At 47.2% G+C, this 18,411-nt stretch overlaps 1 protein-coding gene across 1 annotated transcript in view; it reads left to right on the top strand.

Annotated features, from left to right (window-relative positions):
- Positions 1-11,270: 11,270 nt before the first annotated feature.
- Positions 11,271-18,411, top strand: part of LOC139059542 (uncharacterized) — a 28,869-nt gene continuing 21,728 nt past the window's right edge. The window contains exon 1 of the mRNA XM_070537965.1: positions 11,271-11,502. Within this exon, the coding sequence (XP_070394066.1) occupies positions 11,325-11,502 (178 nt within the window). The 5' untranslated portion in view covers positions 11,271-11,324. The remainder of the gene's footprint in view (positions 11,503-18,411) is intronic.

The raw sequence follows: 18,411 nt of genomic DNA, 5'->3' as shown, positions 1-18,411 counted from the left end.
GTCTGCGTAGTACGCAGAGCACACAACGAGACGTGTTTGCTTGAGGCTCTGTGGTTCGCCTTTGTTCATAACCCCCGAGAGGGTTAGCATTATCATTGCCTTACATGACACATCGCGTCGTGGCAGAAGTGTTATACTTTGAATAAGAGAAAATGAGACATCCACCTGTTCGTGTTATACTTTGTTTTTAATTATGAGGTTGTACGTGCCAAAACCACTTTCTGATTATGAGGCACGCCGTAGTGGAGGACTCCGGAAATTTCGACCACCTGCGGTTCTTTAACGTGCACCTAAATCTCAGTACACGGGTGTTTTCGCCCCCATCGAAATGCGGCCGCCGTGGCCGGGATTCGATCCCGCGACCTCTTGCTCAGCAGCCTAACACCGTAGCCACTGAGCAACCACGGCGGGTTACTTTGGTTTGGTTACCGGGCTATACGTGCGAAAACCGCGATCGGATTATAAGGCATGCCGTAGTGGCAAAGTGCGGATTAATTTTGATCCCCTAGGGTTCCTTAACGTGTAACTAAATATAAGTTCACGAGCATTTTTGTATTTCACCCCCGTCAAAATGCTGCTGCCATCTTAGACGTCTCAAACCGGGACCTCGAGCAACGGCACAGCCGTAAAACTAACCGCGGCGCGAGCCCAGAATTGCTAATTTGCCATGTAGCTGCTTGCGTATAGTGTCTGTTAGACACGGTATTTTAATTCGACTTTGTGTCTGCGCGCCCTGTGTCAATTGTCTACTTGACAAACTTGCACGTTGTTTATTTTTTTTTTTTGCAGAAATAGCAGAAACGTGCCGTACCATATCTCGAAGTTAAATTTATCCAATTGGTCCGCAACCGCTATCGTGTGAGGTAGTAGCGTTTTCTTGCATTGTTACGTCGTTGTTTCCCGCTCCCGCCCTCCCCCCATGTGTTGAATGCGACAGTTATACCCATTCTCTGTCTGCTCTCCATACCTCCTCTCTGCTATTCTATTATACCTTCCCTCTGGGCCGTGGTACGTTATTACAAAGAAAAGAGCTGCAGTTTCCACATTGCTTTCGCGGGGGGTCCCAGATATTTACGGCAGTCAGGAGCGTGTTGTGGAGCCGCCTAGGGTACTCCAGAGAGCATTGCAGCGACGCAACGGAAAGGTCCAAACTAATTTGTTGCGTCACATTTCCACTCTGCCACGCCCCTGTCATGTATACACACGCTCTGAAGCACCTCCCCACGTGACATACAAGACAGCGGCAGCAGCAGCAGCAGTAGCAGTAGCAGCAAAAGCAGTATAAAAGTAGAAGGACGAGGCAAAGAAAGTTTCTCCTTAAACAATTAACGAGTCTTACGCTCCTCCTAACCTCACGTGACGGGCGACGCGCAGTAGAGCGTTGTGCGCAGTGACTCCGCTCCTACCTCACCCCAACTCACTCTGGAAGACTTGGTCTTTCGTCGACTTAAACTGGAGATCGAATCGCCGTACAACTTTTTTTTTTATAGACAGACTTTCGCAGCATCGTTCACTATATCCCTCCCATTGCCAGCAGATCGCGCAACATCCAAAATTCGGCGCGCGAGTCCCGGATGCGCCGTCAATAACGGGACGGCGCAGTAGCGCTGACATCGAGGGATAGAACGCTCGTCGAGTGTCCGCGTGATTACCATCCCAATTAGTCCGAACCAAAGATGTTTTAAAACACAATTATCTTGAACCCTCCTTTTCGACGAGACTGAAGGAAGGTTCTCTAGTGCCAAGCTCGATACCACGCGACCTTCTTTCCGTATCCATCAGCAGTAAACGTTTGACCAGCACAAATTCAGGTATATATTCACGTTGCATTAAGGTATAAGGTTAAAAGGTAGTAACGAACGTAAGAAAATTTAGTTCGATCCTAATGTTATGGTTGCCCTTAATACCAATTAGATATGCAGAAATCTGCAGACTAACCAAAGCAACAACAGAGGCTTTTCACGATGGTGTGTGCTAGCTGTGCCAGTTTACACCTGGCTCCATTGGCAGCGGTAGGAACCTATATGTATGGTGCGTTTGCTTGGGGTATGCATAAAGTAAATTTAGGACTAAGGACCACTAAGTAATACTTCTTCACTTGGGCCTAAATTTACGAAAATTATATAGATATCTTTACCAAGAAATAGTTGGTCAAGATATTTGTAATGGCGTCACAGCCGCCGCAGTCCTCCATAAAGAAAGCAACAAAATCCCGATAAGGAAGGGCGTCAGGCAGGGAGATACGGAGATAGGTTGTATACGGTCTGTCCAATGCTATTCACAGCGTGTTTACAGGAGGTATTGAGAGACCTGGATTGGGAAGAATTGGGGATAAGAGTTAATGGAGAATACCTTAGTAACTTGCTATTCGCTGATGATATTGCCTTTCTTAGGAACTCGGGGGCCATGCAATTGCAATGCATCCTCACTGGCCTGGAGAGGCCAAGCAGAAGGGTGGGTCTAAAAATTAATCTGCAGAAAACTAATGTTGAACAGTCTCGGAAGAGAACAGCAGTTTACAATAGGTAGCGAGGCACTGAAAGTGGTAAGGGAATACATCTACTTAGGGCAGGTAGTGACCACGGATTCAGATCATGAGACTGAAATAATCAGAAGAAAAAGTATGGGCTGGGGTGCGTTTCGCAGGCATTCTCAGATCATGAACAGCAGGTTGCCACCATCCCTCAAGAGAAAAGTGTATAACAGCTGTGTCTTACCAGTACTCTCCTACGGGGCAGAAACCTGGAGGCTTACGAAAAGGTTTCTATTTAAGTTGAGGACGACGCAAGGAGCTATAGAAAGATGAATGGTAGGTGTAACGATAAGGGATAAGAAAAGAGCAGATTAGGTGAGGGAACAAACGCGGGTTAATGACGTCTTAGTTGAAATCAAGAAAAAGAAATGAGCATGGGCAGGACATGTAATGAGGAGGGAAGATAACCAATGGTCATTAAGGGTTACGGACTGGATTCCAAGAGAAGGGAAGCGTAGCAGGGGCCGGCAGAAAGTTAGGTGGGCGGATGAGGTTAAGATGTTTGCACGGACAACATGGACACAATTAGTACGTGACCGGGGTAGTTGGAGAAGTATGGGAGAGGCCTTTGCCCTGCAGACTGATGATGATGACGATGATGATGATGAGTAGTTGGTTTTGTCTCGCGGGGCCAATTTTCCATTTTGCGTCATCGCGTCGTACGTATGTCCCGTATGTATCATTTCATCTATCATCGCACTTACTTGCTATAGACGTGCCGCAATGGCAAACGCATGCGGTTTTCATTAAAGGCCAACTGCAACAAAATTTTGTACTTCGTAAGAAACCTAGTTTAAGATAGGGTAGATATAAAATACTCTCCATGCAAAATTCAACGTATAAAGTACTAGCGGGAGCGTCGCAAAGAGCTCACAAACACTCATTTTAGTTCTTTCGGACTAGAGTGTCAAAGTGAAAAAAAGTTTGTGTGTGAACTGAGTGAAGCCGATCGCGCAGTAGAGGTACGGAGGAGAACTTAGAAGAGCGTGGACGGTCTAGATAGGAAGGAAGGAGAGAGAGCAACGCAGCTGCGTATGGGCGCTCCAGAAAGGGAAGTTTGGAGCAGGGAAGGGGGGCGAGAGAGCAGCGCAGCTGCGACTGGGCGCTTGAGAAAGGGAACGTGGAGTTGACAAGGAGGCAGAAAGAGTGGCACAGCTGCGAATTTACGCTCGAGAAAGAGAAAGTCGAGGCCGGGAAAGAGGGAGAGAGTAGCGCAGTGCGAATGGACGCTCGAGAAACGGAAAGCCAGAGCTGTCAAGAAGTGAGAGAGAGCAACGCATCTGTGAATAGGCGCTTGAAAAGGGAAATTGCAAAGCTGGAAAAAAGGGAAAGAGGGCAGCGCAGCTGTTCTTTCTCCCTCCTTTCCAGCCCACTTTCAAATCGTAGCTGCAGTTTAAAAAAGTCCACGCTTAATCTCATGCTAAACTGCAAGTTTAAACGTGACGCGTATGTAAATGAGGCGCGAATCCCGTTTAAAGCACCACGTGACCGAAAATAAGCGTGACGTTCCTTCATGTAAGCGTGAGGACAAGTCTCTGTGGCACGATTCGTTCTTGTGCAAGCGCGAGAGAGCCGCGCACGCGTGAGAAGCGCAAATCAGGCGCGTAACATGCGGCTGAGCGCTCGCGCGGGAACTTTCCATCCCGCATATAAATACCCGAATAGGGGATCCGTAATGTATCACGTGATCTGCGCCGAGCGTGCGAGAACAACGCTCTGCGCCTTCTCACTGCGCTGTGGAGATGCGAAAACTTTTTTTGGGGAGGCTGAACGAGACCATGGTGTTTTGAAGGCTGCGCTCGGCCATTTTTGGTGTCGATTTTCCGGCGGACTGCCACAATCGACGTTCGTTCATTGCAGCACAGAGCTTCCGGTCTAATTGTCAAAGTTGGTATTGCATACCCATGTTCACTTCTACAGACATTCAAGGCGTACAACGCGGGTGGTGCATGCATAAATAGTGCACTGTGCCGAGTTTATGAGAGTTTACGAGAAAGAATCCACCACGGCCTGACGGTTACGGAGCAGCCCTTCTATATGGACAATGGATACGTTGCAGTCCCTCATGTGCCATTCACGGATGATTGAAAGTTATAAGTAAGAACATTAGTTATGATACGCTTTTATTAAATGGCGGCTAATTGCCTATTTCTCATATGATTTGAGGTATGTGCTTGTATGATGTGTGCGCAAAATTTGCCGTAATGGTGCATTTATTGAAAAGCGAGAACCTCTTACGGGAGCAGTAGCCTTGATCTAAATAGGGAGTAGTCAGCTTGGTGCTGTTTTATCAAATTTGAACCCTGAACTGTTTAATTCATGCGAATTGTTCCATTTATTGTGCTGAAGTACCAAATTTCAAGAATTTCTTTTGTTTTTATTTCATATTCGCTAGCTCACCGTTCTCTCTGTGCCCACTGCCATTTCGCCTCGGGCAAGGGTGGTGAGCTGGGAGATGTCACATGCGTATTTTGCACCGTGCTTCTTCTCAGGATTAAAAAAAAAACGCTGTTAGTGGCGCATCAAAGTGGTATATGCCGTGTACGCCGCGTAGTTGTCGCGTATGTCGCTCATAGTATACATCTGCCTATAAAGTGAAAATTCATAATTTTGTCAGCTACTTGTCGACTGACAATAACCTGCATCTAAGAAGCGCCGTATGCGAGGTCGCAACCACCCGTGCTACTTTATTTGCAACCTAGAGTGCATTCTGAATTAAGATATCTATCTAGTGTAGCTCCGAATACGTTACATGTTGGGCTTTAGAGAGTGGAAGTGTGACTACGTTCAATGGACATGAATATACTCTGCCCGTTGCAGCTCTTGATTTCCAGCTGCAAACCCATCTATGCCCGCAATGAGAGTTCACATTTGATAAGTTCACGTAGAATGTCATTCCTGTCAAAATTTCCTCCATTAGGTTGAGAATTAATCGCAACTACGGTTTTCTAGCTAATTTTTTATTAGGTATTAAAAGGTTTCATCGAATGCGTTGCCAGTAGCATTCCAATTTTTCAACTTTATTTTTATGGAGAGCATGGTGGAATAAAATCATTTACAGCTATGTGTTTCACCTAAATGTGTTTTGCACATTGCTCCCCTTGTTCTTCAGATTAGATTTGAAAGCGAACTAAGGTTTGGAAGTAGGACTGATGAAAACTGAACAAAAATTGAAAGTCTGTGGTGAATCAAGGCTCCTCATCTGGGGCTGTGAGCAGGAACGCATTGAGATCAGTGATGACACATCCCTAGAAAAGGCACTAGTAATGTGCCTATGCCATTATTGCATGTAATATACCACCCTAAACAAGAAAATCAATCATTCCTCACCGACACTTTTTCCTCCCTCCTTTCAAACAACCCTTCAAAATTCTAGTCTCTTATCAAGCCTCCCCAGAAAAACGCCACTTCACTTGCAGACGACACTGGTCAAGTCATTCCCAATAACCAATGCTGTGGTATGCTGAATGACGTATTTGCAAAGTCCTTTTCAGATACCACTACTGCCTTAATACCTGAATTACGAAGTCCCAACTTCTTCCCGATGGATCCTATGGTGATAGACTCAGTAGGAGTGATTCAACTGATCCGAGGCTTGAAGATTTCGTCCTCTTGTGGTGCGGATGAGATTAGCTCGAAATGTTTGAAAAACACTGAAGTGTACTCATCAGTCATTTTAGCCAACATTTTTACGCAGTCCCTAGAGAACAGCAAACTGCCGTGGGACTAGAAAGTGGGTAAAGTGGCCCCGCTTTTCAAAACTGGTAACGCTCATTCTCCTCTTAACTATAGACCAAGCGCATCAACAAGTATCCCGTGTAAACTATTACAGCACATAATATATTATAATCTCATAAGCTTCCTTGAATCAAAACTCATTTTTTAGACCCACTCAGCACGGTTTTCGGAAACACTATCCATGCGAAACGTAGCTAATCTCTCTTACTAACAGCATAGCTTCCTCCCTCGACCTAGGATCGATAATAAACTGCCTATTTCTCGACTTTGTAAAAGCTTTCGATAAAGTCCCTCATAGCTTGCTTCTTTTAAAATTACACATTCTAAACATTTACCCTTCCGTCATGCAATGGATTGAATGTTTTCTTTCTAACCGCTCTCATTTTGTAACACTTAATAACTGTGTACCATCTACATCCCCTGCAAAATTCGGTGTTACACAAGGTTCCGTTTTGGCCCATTTATTATTCTTAATATATATAAATTACCTTCCCAAACGTATTTCCTCATCCATAAAGGACGGACGGACGGAAAAAACTTTAATGGAAAAAGGACCTGCGAGGTTGCCAGCCCGGGCTCAGGCCACCCGGGCATTGTGTGCGGTGAGGCATAGCCTTTCCACCACTGCCCGGGCCCGCTGGATAGCCCATAATTGGTCGTGTAGTTCTGAGCTAGTCAGAGCGCTTAGCCATCGCTCCTCGAGAAGGTCCGGTTCTATCTTGTCCTCTACGTATACTGAACCGATCTGTGTGCACTTCCACAAGATGTGTGCCATGTCTGCGTGTTCGTGTTTGCAGAGCTTGCAGCTTGCGTCTGGATATTGTGTTGAATTTATTCTGTTTAAGTGTACTGGGTTTCGGAACGTTCTGGTTTGCAATCTTCTCCAATCTGTTTCTTGATACCTGTCGAGTTGTTTGTGGGGTTGTGGGTATGCTTCTCTTTGTTTCGTGTAGTGTGTCAGTATGTCGTGGTACGTGACCAGTCTGTCCCTGTCGTCGTTTATCGCTTCTTCGTCGTCCTCGCCTCCTCCGTCTTCTCCATCGCCTCCGCCGCAGTCCTTTCCTCTTCCCCAAGGGTTGCGGGGTGTTGGGCCGTCACTGTCCGTGCCGCGGTGGGTTAGTGTTCGCGCGACTCGGTGGGCCTTCTCGTTGAGGTTGGGAGGGGCATTCATGGTAACTTCTCCCATATGTGCCGGGATCCATTTGAGGTATTTGGGTGTAATTGTGCCGTTCTTAAAGTCTTCTGCTCTGTGGTTCAGGATTTTGGCCGCCTTGGTGGAGACCCAGCCCTTTGTGAAATTCCTAATAGCCGTCTTCGAGTCGCTGATTATTGTTCTGTATTGTTGCCGACCGCTGATTATAGCCAATGCGATTGCCGTTTCTTCCGCTGCCTCCGACGATCTAGTCCTTACGGAGCCCGCAGTCACGGTCTTTCCTTTCGTGCATACGACCGCCATTGCGAAGAGGGAGTTACCTTTGTCAGCGCCGACACCACCGTTGTCGTCCCTGTTTCGGGGGTACCGCGCGGCGTCTACGAAGAGCACCCCCTCCCGCGCGCCGTGATTTTTGAGAATCGTTTTCGTGCGGCATTTTCTTCTCTCGACATTGTGCACGGGGTGCATGTTCTTCGGGATATTTTCCGTGTTAATTGCGGCTCGGACGTCTGGGTGAATCTGCATCTTGGGGCCGTTCATTCCGTGGTAGTTTATGCCGATCTTTTCCATGATTTCTCTGCCCGCCTTGGTTCCGGAGAGTCTTTCAAGTTGCGCTATTCTCTGTGCTTCTGCGATCTCCTCCAGCGTGTTATGCACCCCGAGTTGTAGTAACCTTTCGTTTCTTGTGTATTGGGGGAGACCCAGTGCTGTTCTGTACGCTTTTCTAATGAGCGCGTCGATCCTGTCTTTCTCGGCCTTGTTCCAGTGGACGAATGCCGCCACGTACGCGACGTGGCTGATCGCGAAGGCCTGAACGAGCCGTACGACGTTTCTTTCCTTAATGCCCCTCCTGTTGTTGGAGACTCTCTGTATTAGCCGAATGGCCGCCATGACTTTCTTTTCCAGGCGTGTTATAGTTTCCGTGTTTGTTCCCCTGGCTTCGATCCAGAGACCCAGGACTCTAATCTTTTGGACCATGGGTATCTCCGTGCCTTTCCTCGTGGTTAATCTGATTCCCCTTTTGTGTAGTTCCGCTACGTCTCTGGACGGTTTGCCGGACCTCCTGGGGCGGTAGAGCAGCAGTTCCGATTTTTCCGGTGAGCATTCAAGTCCGGTGCCCTCTAGATGATTTTCGATTGCCTCCACCGCCCCTTGAAGTCTGTTCTCCATATCACCCTCGCTTGCGTCTTTCGTGGTCCAAATCGTAATGTCGTCTGCATAAACGGTGTGATTAATGCCTTCTATTTGGTCCAGTTTTTCCGATAGTCCGATCATGACGAGGTTGAAGAGCATCGGTGACACGACGGACCCTTGCGGCGTGCCAGCGCTGCCCATGTCCACCTGGATACTCTCCTCCTCGTCCAGTCTGATTCTGGCTGTTCTTCCCGTAAGGAAATCTCGGATAAAATTATACGTTCGTTCGCCCAGGCCGAGTTGCACGATTCTGTCGAGTATGGCCGTGTGCTTGACCCTGTCGAAGGCCTTCTTTAGATCAAGCCCAAGTATTGCTCTCAAGCCCCGCCCCGTGGTATCTATGACTTGCTCCTTTAGTTGTATCATTGCGTCTTGTGTAGAGAGCCCTCTTCTGAAGCCAATCGTGTTGCTGTGGTACAGGTCGTTTGACTCCAGGTAGCCGTTAACTCTACTCAGGCAAGCATGCTCCATCACTTTACCAACGCAGGAAGTGAGAGAGATCGGCCGCATGTTCTGTATTTCTAAGGGTTTACCCGGCTTCGGGATGAGGATCACGTCGGACCTCTTCCATTCGTCGGGTATCCCGCCGTTCCGCCAGCACTCGTTGATGTAGTCTGTCAAGCGGCTCGTTGCCTGGTCGTCCAGGTTCCGGAGCATCTTGTTGGTCACTTTGTCGGGGCCCGGAGCCGACTTGGTCTTGATGGTCTGCAGGACCGCCTTGATTTCTTGCTGGGAGAAATCTCTGTCGAGGTCTTCGTTGGGAGAGCCCGAGTAGTTCCGGTGTTCAACGGCTGGAGGTCTCTCAAGGTAGAGCTTGACGATTTCATCACCCATTTCACGGATGTTTCCTTTGTACTTGTGTCTGAGCTTGGTCATTTCCGCTTTCGCCGCTGTCTTCGTTCCCGACGGCTCGAGCAGGTGCTTGAGGATCTTCCACGTCTTGCCCGTGTTGATGTTGCCGTCCATGGCGTCGCATACCTCGTCCCAATCCTGATTGCATAACTGGGCGCAGTGTGCTTCGATGGTCTTATTTAGTTCCGCGATTTTGCGCCTTAGATTTCTATTGTGTTTTTGCCCTTGCAGCCGTTTCTGGATGGATTTTTTGGCTTGTTCGAGGTGCGCGAGCCTGCTGTCCATCCGCGGAGAGTGACCACCACCGTTGTCGTCGTCTTCATGTTCGCGTTGAGCCTCCCAGTCGCCCCACTCCATCTCGGTCGTGGCCTTTTCTACGTTTCGTAGCAGCTCTCCGTTCCATTCCTCTATGTTTCTTATGGGACCCTGTTCTTTTTCGTCTCTGATTTTGCGGAATTTGTCCCAGTCTACTAGCCGGAACTTATGTTTTATTACCTGCGTGACGCGGGGCTCTCCTAGGGCAATGCTGAGTATCCTGTGATCGCTCCCCAGGTCCTCGAAGGTGTTCTCCCAGGTGATTCTCCCGGCTCTCCTGCATAGCGTTAGGTCTGGTGTGGTGTCCCTATGGGGGCCCGCACCCACTCTGGTGTGTGAGGCCGGCTCGTTGAGAAGGGTTAGGCCGGCCTTTTCTATGAGGTCGGCCAGATTTTTTCCCTTCTTGGACGAGTGTCCATAGCCCCACTGCGTGTGTGGAGCGTTGAAGTCCCCTCCGATGATGAGCCTGTTGTCGCCGGCGATGGTCAACGTTTCGTTTATTAAATCTTCGAAATTGTGTGCTAGGCCCTTTTTGGATGGGCTGCTGTAGACGTTCAGAATGAAAGTGCTGCTCTCCTTCTTGCTGCGGGGTACGACTTCTATGAGGATGTGGCTAATGTCCGTAATTTTTCTCATAATTCTCGGTATCGCGACCAGTCCTTTTTTGACTAATGTGGTCACGACTATGTCCCTTCCCGTCCCTTTTGTGCGTTGTTTGTGGGTGGCGTACCCGGCAATTTTGGCGTGGTCGAATGTTTCCTGGAGAATGATTACGTCGGGCTTTTGTCTTTTTGCGGTCAATTTAATGTGTTGTGTCATTGTTGCTTTTTTGTTCGAGAAGCTGCGGCAGTTCCACTGCCAGATGACGAGTCTTCCCTTTTTGGTGCCCGCCATCTTTACGAGAGCTTCTTCTCCAGCTCTGCGAGCCGCCTGTCGTACTTTAGGGCCTGCGCCTTCCTCTCTGCCTCGCTGTCACTAATGCGCGCCGCCAGCATCTCGAACATTTTATCCATTTTGTCAGAGAGTTTGTTTAGCATGTCCTCAAGGACGTCAGTTTTTTTTGTGCTAGGTCGGGGTCTCTTGACCTCCTGTACCGAAGCGACCTGTTCGTTGGTCTTGGTCTCCGGGATTTTTCGCTTGGCGCCCAGTGGGTGTGCTACATCTAACATATCCACTTCCTCCTCCCTGGCTTCGTTGGATGGGGTGGAGATGGAGGCGAAGGCGGCTGACGGGGGCGACGATTGTGTCTGCATTTTGGTAAGTATTTCATTAAGTGTTTTCTGTAGTTCGTCAATTTTTTTGGCTGATTCGCTGTTTTGTTTTTTTGCCTTTTCTAGCTCCTGTCTGAGTAGCTGGTTTTCCGTGCGATATTCCTTCACGCGTTCCTCTATGTGATCATACCTGCCCCTGTCGTTACTGGTATTGCCGGACCTTCCCGATTCACGATTGGCCACTAGGTCTGACCAGCTCACCTTTGCTGGTGTCGTCTGTTCTTGCTTCTTCCCCTTCGTTTCGGGCTTCGTCCCCCTTGAGGTGGATATGGACCCACTCCCGGTGCTGTCCCTGTTCCTGGACCTGGACCTCGAGGTCGGTCGTCCCCGCGCTCCCGGCCTAGACCTGGATCTGGATCTGTCCCCGGACCTCGAGATCGGTCGTCCCCGCGCCCCCGGCCTGGACGTGGATCTGGATCTGGACCTGGAGCTGGACTTGGATCTGGGTGTGGGAGATGGTTGTGTGTGGTTGCTTTCCCCGCCATCAGGGTCTTGTGAGCCGGCTACTCGCAAGAGTTCCTCCTCGTTTCTTCTCGCTGTCCATCTTCTTAGTTTTACCATGTACGGCGTCTTGTATTTAGCCCTGCAAGTCCGGTCCGCCGTGGGGTGAGCTTCTCCGCAGAGCTTGCATTTAGGTGTGCATTCGTGGTCTTTGGCCGGGTTTTTGCTACCGCACGCCGGGCACAGCTTGTCGTCCGGTCTGGGGCACACATCGGGTCTGTGCCCGAGCCTGCCGCACTCCTTGCAAAAGTCTATTTGTTTCCGATAGAGGGATACTCTCATCATGATGCTGTTGAAGTGCGCCCATGCGGGGACCCTGTTGCCCTCGTACAGTAGTATCACGGTGGTCGTGCTGCCCAGTCTCTTGGCGTACGCCAGGGAAGGGTTCCTCACGTTCACCAGTGCTTACGTCGATTACTGTATTCTTTATCGTCGAATAACTAACCCTCATGATAACCTTCTCTTGCAATGTGACCTTGACGCTATCTGTAATTGGTGCAACAGTTTGATTATGACTTTAAATGCTACTAGATGCAAAAAAAATGACAACATCCCGTCGTACTAACAAACCTTTACCCTTTTGCTACAGAATTAACTCGATATCCCTTGAATATGTCACTTCCTATAAATATCTCGTTGTTTACCTAACAAATAACTTTTCATGGCATGTTCATGTAAAACATGTCACCAACAATGCTAATCGCGCTTTGGGTAACCTGCGCAGAAACTTTTCGCAAACGCCAAAACATCTTAAGCTCACTTTGTATCTAACCCTATAGTTCGACCTAAGCTCGAATATTCCTCCGCAATATGGGATCCAGTTGTTTTTACTTTAATGGACGATATCGAAACAGTTCAAAATCGTGCAGCGCGTTTCATTCTGACTATGCAAGTACTGCGGGTGTTTCCTCAATGAAATCACGACTAGGTCTACCTAACTTACAAGTTGGAAGGAAGCTCTCCCGTCTATGTTTACTTCACAAAATCTATATGGCTAACCCATTTCTAAAAAGTGAACTCTTTTACGAACCAGGTTACTTATCAACACATCCCGACCACACACATAAAGTTAACGCCCCATTCTGCCGTACAAATCTATTTTTGCACTTTTTTTTTTGCCGAAAACTACAACAGATTGTAACCACCTGCCCCCATCCATTACCTGCATAGTAGATACTGTGGCCTTCAAAGGCGCGATGAAAATTTTTCTGCATTTGTAGCTTAAACACGTTAGCTTATTTTTGTACTTTGAATGTTTTTAAAGCTCTGCACTATGTGCTTTAGATTCAGATTCTCCCCAAAGGCCCTGAGGGTAAATAAATAAATAAATAAATAAATAAATAAATAAATAAATAAATAAATAAATAAATAAATAAATGAGATATTCGGCAGTATATGGCCAGTTTTCGTGCAAGGAACTATAAAGCCAAGAACAAGCAAAGAAATATCATGGGCGCAAACAAGATTAAATGGTCTTTTCACTGCGTTGCGCATTTAAATCAAGTTCATACAAAAGTTTACGCATCCTCAGCTATCTGAAAATGCTTTAACTCTGTAAGTTTTGTTTATACATATCAGCGTTTCACTGTATCACTTTTTCAGGAAATCAATACTATGAATAAAAGATTTAACCCAGGAAGAAATATGTCTCATATTTTTTTCACTGCCTAAAAAATTCGCCTTTCTTAGAGAAAGCGGCCAGTGAAAAAGAATTTGACTAGGTATTTTGTGCCAACAATTGGAGAAAGAGTGCAATAGCATGATTAATGCGGGAAATTCTGTCCTGACGTCCCTATCCTGCACAAGGCTTGCTATCTTCGAACGCGGGCGCCGCATAGCATGATTGAGAGGGCATTCGTCCTTTTTTGCAAGGAGATACCGAGCGGCTTGTTTACATGCTACATTCCTTGGCGTCGTTCAAATGCGCCAGGGCTTAGCTTAGCAAAGCCCCTTCTTAGTGGATTAGCTTCAGTGTCACCGACGGGAGCGTCTTGCGCAAACTCACTGCAGCATACTCAGCTTCTACTTGGCCGGCGTGCTCCCACTATCATAGCGTCTTGGTTCATCGCAGTCTGCGCAGAAGTTTAACAGAAGTTAAAGAAGAGGACTGCGAAGAGCTTGGTGAGCAAAGCTCGCTTCAGAGAAGCGACCCAAGTGGCCCCATGCACTGACAAGGGCCGGTGCGTCTTCTTAGTTTAACGCATGCAGAGAAGGGGCGACGGATACTGGGGCACGCCCCTCAACCCATCCCCCTTGCCCCCTCGGGCAGCTTACCGAAGCGTGGAGATTGGTCACACCATAATATGCATGGGAACAGGGCCCCTGATCACGCCTGCTAAGCGTGAAGCGGGGTTCTTGATCATACCTAGCAGGCGTGGTCGGTAAGCGTGGAAAAATTTCACGCTTATATTAAGCGTGTAAAAAACCTGCAAACGCACGCTTAGGTAAGAGTGGATTTTTTAGAGTGTACATCCTCAAAAATTCCACGCTTAATATCACCTTATCCTTAAGTTTAAGCGTGACGCGCATATAAATGAGGCCTGGATGACGTTTCAAGAGCCACGTGACTGAAAATAAGCGTGACATTCCTTCATGTAAGCGTGAGGACAAGACTACGTGCCATTCTTCGGTTTTGTGCGAGCGTGAGCTAGCCGCCGTACGCGTGAAAAACGCAAATCACACGCTTAACATCCCGCGGAGCGCTCGCTCGGGAACTGTAAATCACGCATATAAAAATCGGGATATGGGAACCGTGATATATCACGTGATTTGCGTGGAGCGTGGGCGAGGGGAACGCTCTGCGCCTTCTCACCGATCTGCGAAGAATACGAAACTTTTCTTAGGCAGGCTGATGAAGACCGTGGTGTTTTGAAGACTGCTCTCGGCCATTTTTGGCGTGGATTCTCCGGCTGACTGTCACGACGTTCGTTCATGGCAGAACAGAGCTTTCGTGCTAACTATCAGAGTTGGTGTGCATCGCCGTGTTCACTTCTACAGACATTCATGGTGTACAACGCGGGTGGTGCATGCATAAAGAGTGCGACTGTGCCGAGCTTACGAGAGAAAATCCACTGACACCTGACGCCTCAGGAACAATTGAATATATAGGAATATTGGAATATATAGGTAAGAACATTGGCAGCTAAGTGTTTATTTGCATGATTTCCTGTGCCTGCTTGTACCATGCGTGTTGCAATATGTGCCGTGATGGTGCATTTTAATGGAAAGCGAGAACCTTCTACGTGAGCAGTAGCTTCAATCAAAATAAAGAGTAGTCAGCCTCCTGCTTTTCTAACACGTTTTATCACCGCATTGTCGAATTCCTCTGAATTGTGCTGTTTATTGGCGTAAAGTATGCCGAATTCCCGCGATTATAATGCGAGGTTATTTTAGGACTTTCTGAACTCGCAACAGACTTCGCGTTATATTCTGGTTCATGACGCGAATATAGCGCGTTTCCATTTTCTTTCCTTCTTTTTAATTCTACATTCGCCAGCTCACCGTACTCTCTGCGCCAGTGGCCACTTCGCCTCGAGCAAGGGTGGCGAGTTAAGAGTTGCCACTGTGCCTTTTGCACCGTGCGTCTTCTTATGATTTAGAACGCTGTTAGAGGCGCGTCAATGTGCTTACGGTGTGTTAGTCGCAACCTCGATCAAAATGATCGACGCTGTCGTGCAGGTGAGTCAAGCGAGCGGTCTTCGAGGTCGCGCGGTGCACCACCACGCAATCTGTGAGAGGGCTTTGCCGCGTTCGATTGTATCGCGGGCACTTGTGAATGACGTTGGTCCAATAACCTTGGTGTGTGTCACGGAGGACGACAACGTGCTCGCCGATAGTGACAAAGGCGTCAGCTATAGTCCTTTCACATCATGTTGCGATGGCAGTTCGCAGTAACGATGAATGATGCCCTGCGAGGCATCGGCTTCTAAGCGTCGTTTCCTGTGTCTCTGCGGAATAATTTTGCGTTATATTCGTAATATTTTTTTTTCTTTTTCTGATAGTCCAAAAGTCCACCCTCGCGTTATATCTGTGGTCGCGTTATTTACGTGAGGGGAGGGAGGGAAGAGAAAAGTAGAAGGCAGGGAGGTTAACCAGAATAACGTCCAGTTGGCTACCCTACACCAGGGGAATGGGAAAGGGGAAAACAAAGATCACATGGAGAGAGAGGAGGGGCAAATACGGTATACATGCCCAACAAGAAAAATAAGTTTCCCGCAGTTTTCTAGCCAGTGATATAGTGACAGAGATTATTTCAGACCTCAGTCAGAACCGCTCTCTCTTTTTTTTTTTTTGCTTTTTTAACAGACCATAAAAGGAGAAGCTGCTTCTGGAGTTGAGATGTCTGTTAACCGCATTAGAAGGCCGATGAAGGCATCTATTTGACCCAGAAGTAAAGACGCACTGACAGCTATGCCCACGTATTTGCCAAACATAGAACTGGTAAGGAAAGCATTTGTATTGCTTTGAGCACCCGATGAAGCCGTTGTGTGGTAGAGTTCATAGCTGGGGACAACAAAGCAAGAATCCAGGCGTTTTTGACAATGCCCGCTTGAGATCGAAAAAATATTGTAAAGAACTCATGTTCAGAATTTATACACACGTTTTTGTGGTTCAACAAACCGCAGGAAGTGTTTTTCAGGCTTACAGTTGCTTTCGAAAAAGCGCATCAAAAGATACAAGGGCAATCGCTTTTTCTTTTTTGAGACCTCAGGGACAAGTTCACATAGAATGCAATTCCCGTCTAAATTTGCATCTCGATTGCGTTGGAAATTAAGCGTGACTACGCATCATTAGAATGCATCGCCAATTGTGTTTTAGTTTTTAAACTTCACTTTTGTAGAGAGCATGATGGACTAAAATCCTTTGCAGCTACGTGTCTCAACCTAAGTGCGTTTTGCACACTGTTCCTTTGCTTCTCATGTCACATTTGAAAGCGAACTATAAGGTTTGAAAGTAGGATTGATGAAAACGAAAAAAAAAAATGGTAAAAGTTACTTCTGATCGTATCAAAAATACTGAAATTTCCCGATGCCGTCCTACTTCGCTTTAGAAACCAACCTGTCACCCAGGCTTGCAAAGCATGCTCTCAATACTGCGCTGAGTTGACCTTCTTTACCATATTGCATACTATCAAAAATTTCCCAACTGCAACATTTTCAGAGCAGTCAATAGCAGACATATGAGAAGTGCAATCAATGTTAAAGCAGCGAAAAGGCAAGTGGTGATAACCGTTTTCTATCTAAAGAAACGGGTTTTCACATCTAAAGCATTATAGTAAGATTATTAAGATTTTTTTTCAGATACCGCGAGATGACCTTATATAGGACCTGGCACTGTCTGGTTACAAAGAAGGTTCCCCATTTGCCGCTATGAACAGGAAAGCATTGCGATCAGTGATGACACATCCCTAGAAAAGGCACTAGTGATGTACCTATGTCTTTATTGTAGGAAGGCTATAACATATCCGACAGCATATGGCCAACTTCACGGCTTCGTGGAATCAATTATAAAGCCAGGAACAAGCAACAAAATATCATGGGCGCAAGCAAGATTAAAGATTTTTTTCACTGCGTTGCGCTTTTAATTCAAGCTCACATAAAGATTTAGTCTTTCTCAGCGATCTGAAAATCTTTTAGCTCCGTAGGTTTTGTTTTTAAACATGAACGTTTCGCTGTATATTATTTTCTGGGAATGAATACTATAAAAGATTTACCCCAGGAAGAAATTCGTCTGTCATATTTGTTTTTCTGTTTAGAATATTCACCTGTCTTAGAAAAAGACGCCAGTGAAAAAAATAATTTGATCAGGTATTTCCGGTCAACAGTCGGTAAAAGTGTGCAATAGCATGAGGATATTAATGGGGGCTAATGTTGTCCCGACGTCCCTATGCTGCACACGGCTCTCTATCTCCGAACGCGCGGCACCGCAAAGCACGGTTGAGAGGGCATTCGTCCTTTTATGCAAGGAGATACCGAGGGGCTTGTTCGCGTTTTACATTCCTTGGCGTCGTTGAAATGTTCCAGGGCTTAACAAAGCCCCGTCTTAGTGGACTATAGTTTCAGTGTCACCAGCGGGAGCGTTTTGCCCAATCTCTCTGCAGCATATTCAGCTTCTACTTCGCCGGCCTGCTGTCACTGCCATAGCGTCTTGGTCCGTCATAGTCTACGCCGGCGAAGCAGAAGTTAAAGAAGAGGACTACGAAGAAGCTTGGTGGGCAAAGCTCACTTCGGTGAAGCGACTCAAGCCGACAAGGGCTGGTGCTTCTTCGTTGCCTTCGTTGCTTCGTCGCACGCAGTGGAGGGGGGATGGGGCGTACTCCCATCCCCATCCCCCTACCCCCCTCGGGCGCCGTTCCTCAGGTGCCGTCTCTGAGTGTGGAGAATGATCACGTCATAACAATCGCGTGTAGAAGGGCCCCTATTACGGACGCTAAACGTGAAGTGGGGTTGCTGATCACTCCTAGTATGCGTGATCGGTCAGCGTGGAGAAATATCACGCTTAGGTTAAGCGTGTGAAAAAACTAGAAACGCACGCTTAGATAAGCTTGATTTTTTTTAGAGTGTAGGCGTGATCGGTAAGCGTGGGGAAATATCACACTTAGATGAAGTGTGTAAAAAAAATGCAAGCGAACGCTTAGATAACCATGGATTTATTCAGAGTGTAGCGAGTATGCATGTCATATCGGCTTAGAAAGAATATGAGGATGACATCGGTTTCGACATATGCGCCGTCAAACTTGCGGTAAAAGTACACGTCGCTCCACTTACTTTTTACAGCGAAGCTGTATACCTCTACTGTGCAAGGAAATTTTCCTGTCGTAAGCAAAAAAAAACTCCCCATACGTGGGCCGATCC

The sequence above is a fragment of the Dermacentor albipictus genome, chromosome 4 (assembly GCF_038994185.2).
Source record: "Dermacentor albipictus isolate Rhodes 1998 colony chromosome 4, USDA_Dalb.pri_finalv2, whole genome shotgun sequence".
Classification (NCBI taxonomy): Eukaryota; Metazoa; Arthropoda; class Arachnida; order Ixodida; family Ixodidae; genus Dermacentor; species Dermacentor albipictus.
This window is presented reverse-complemented; position numbering and strand designations above follow the sequence as displayed.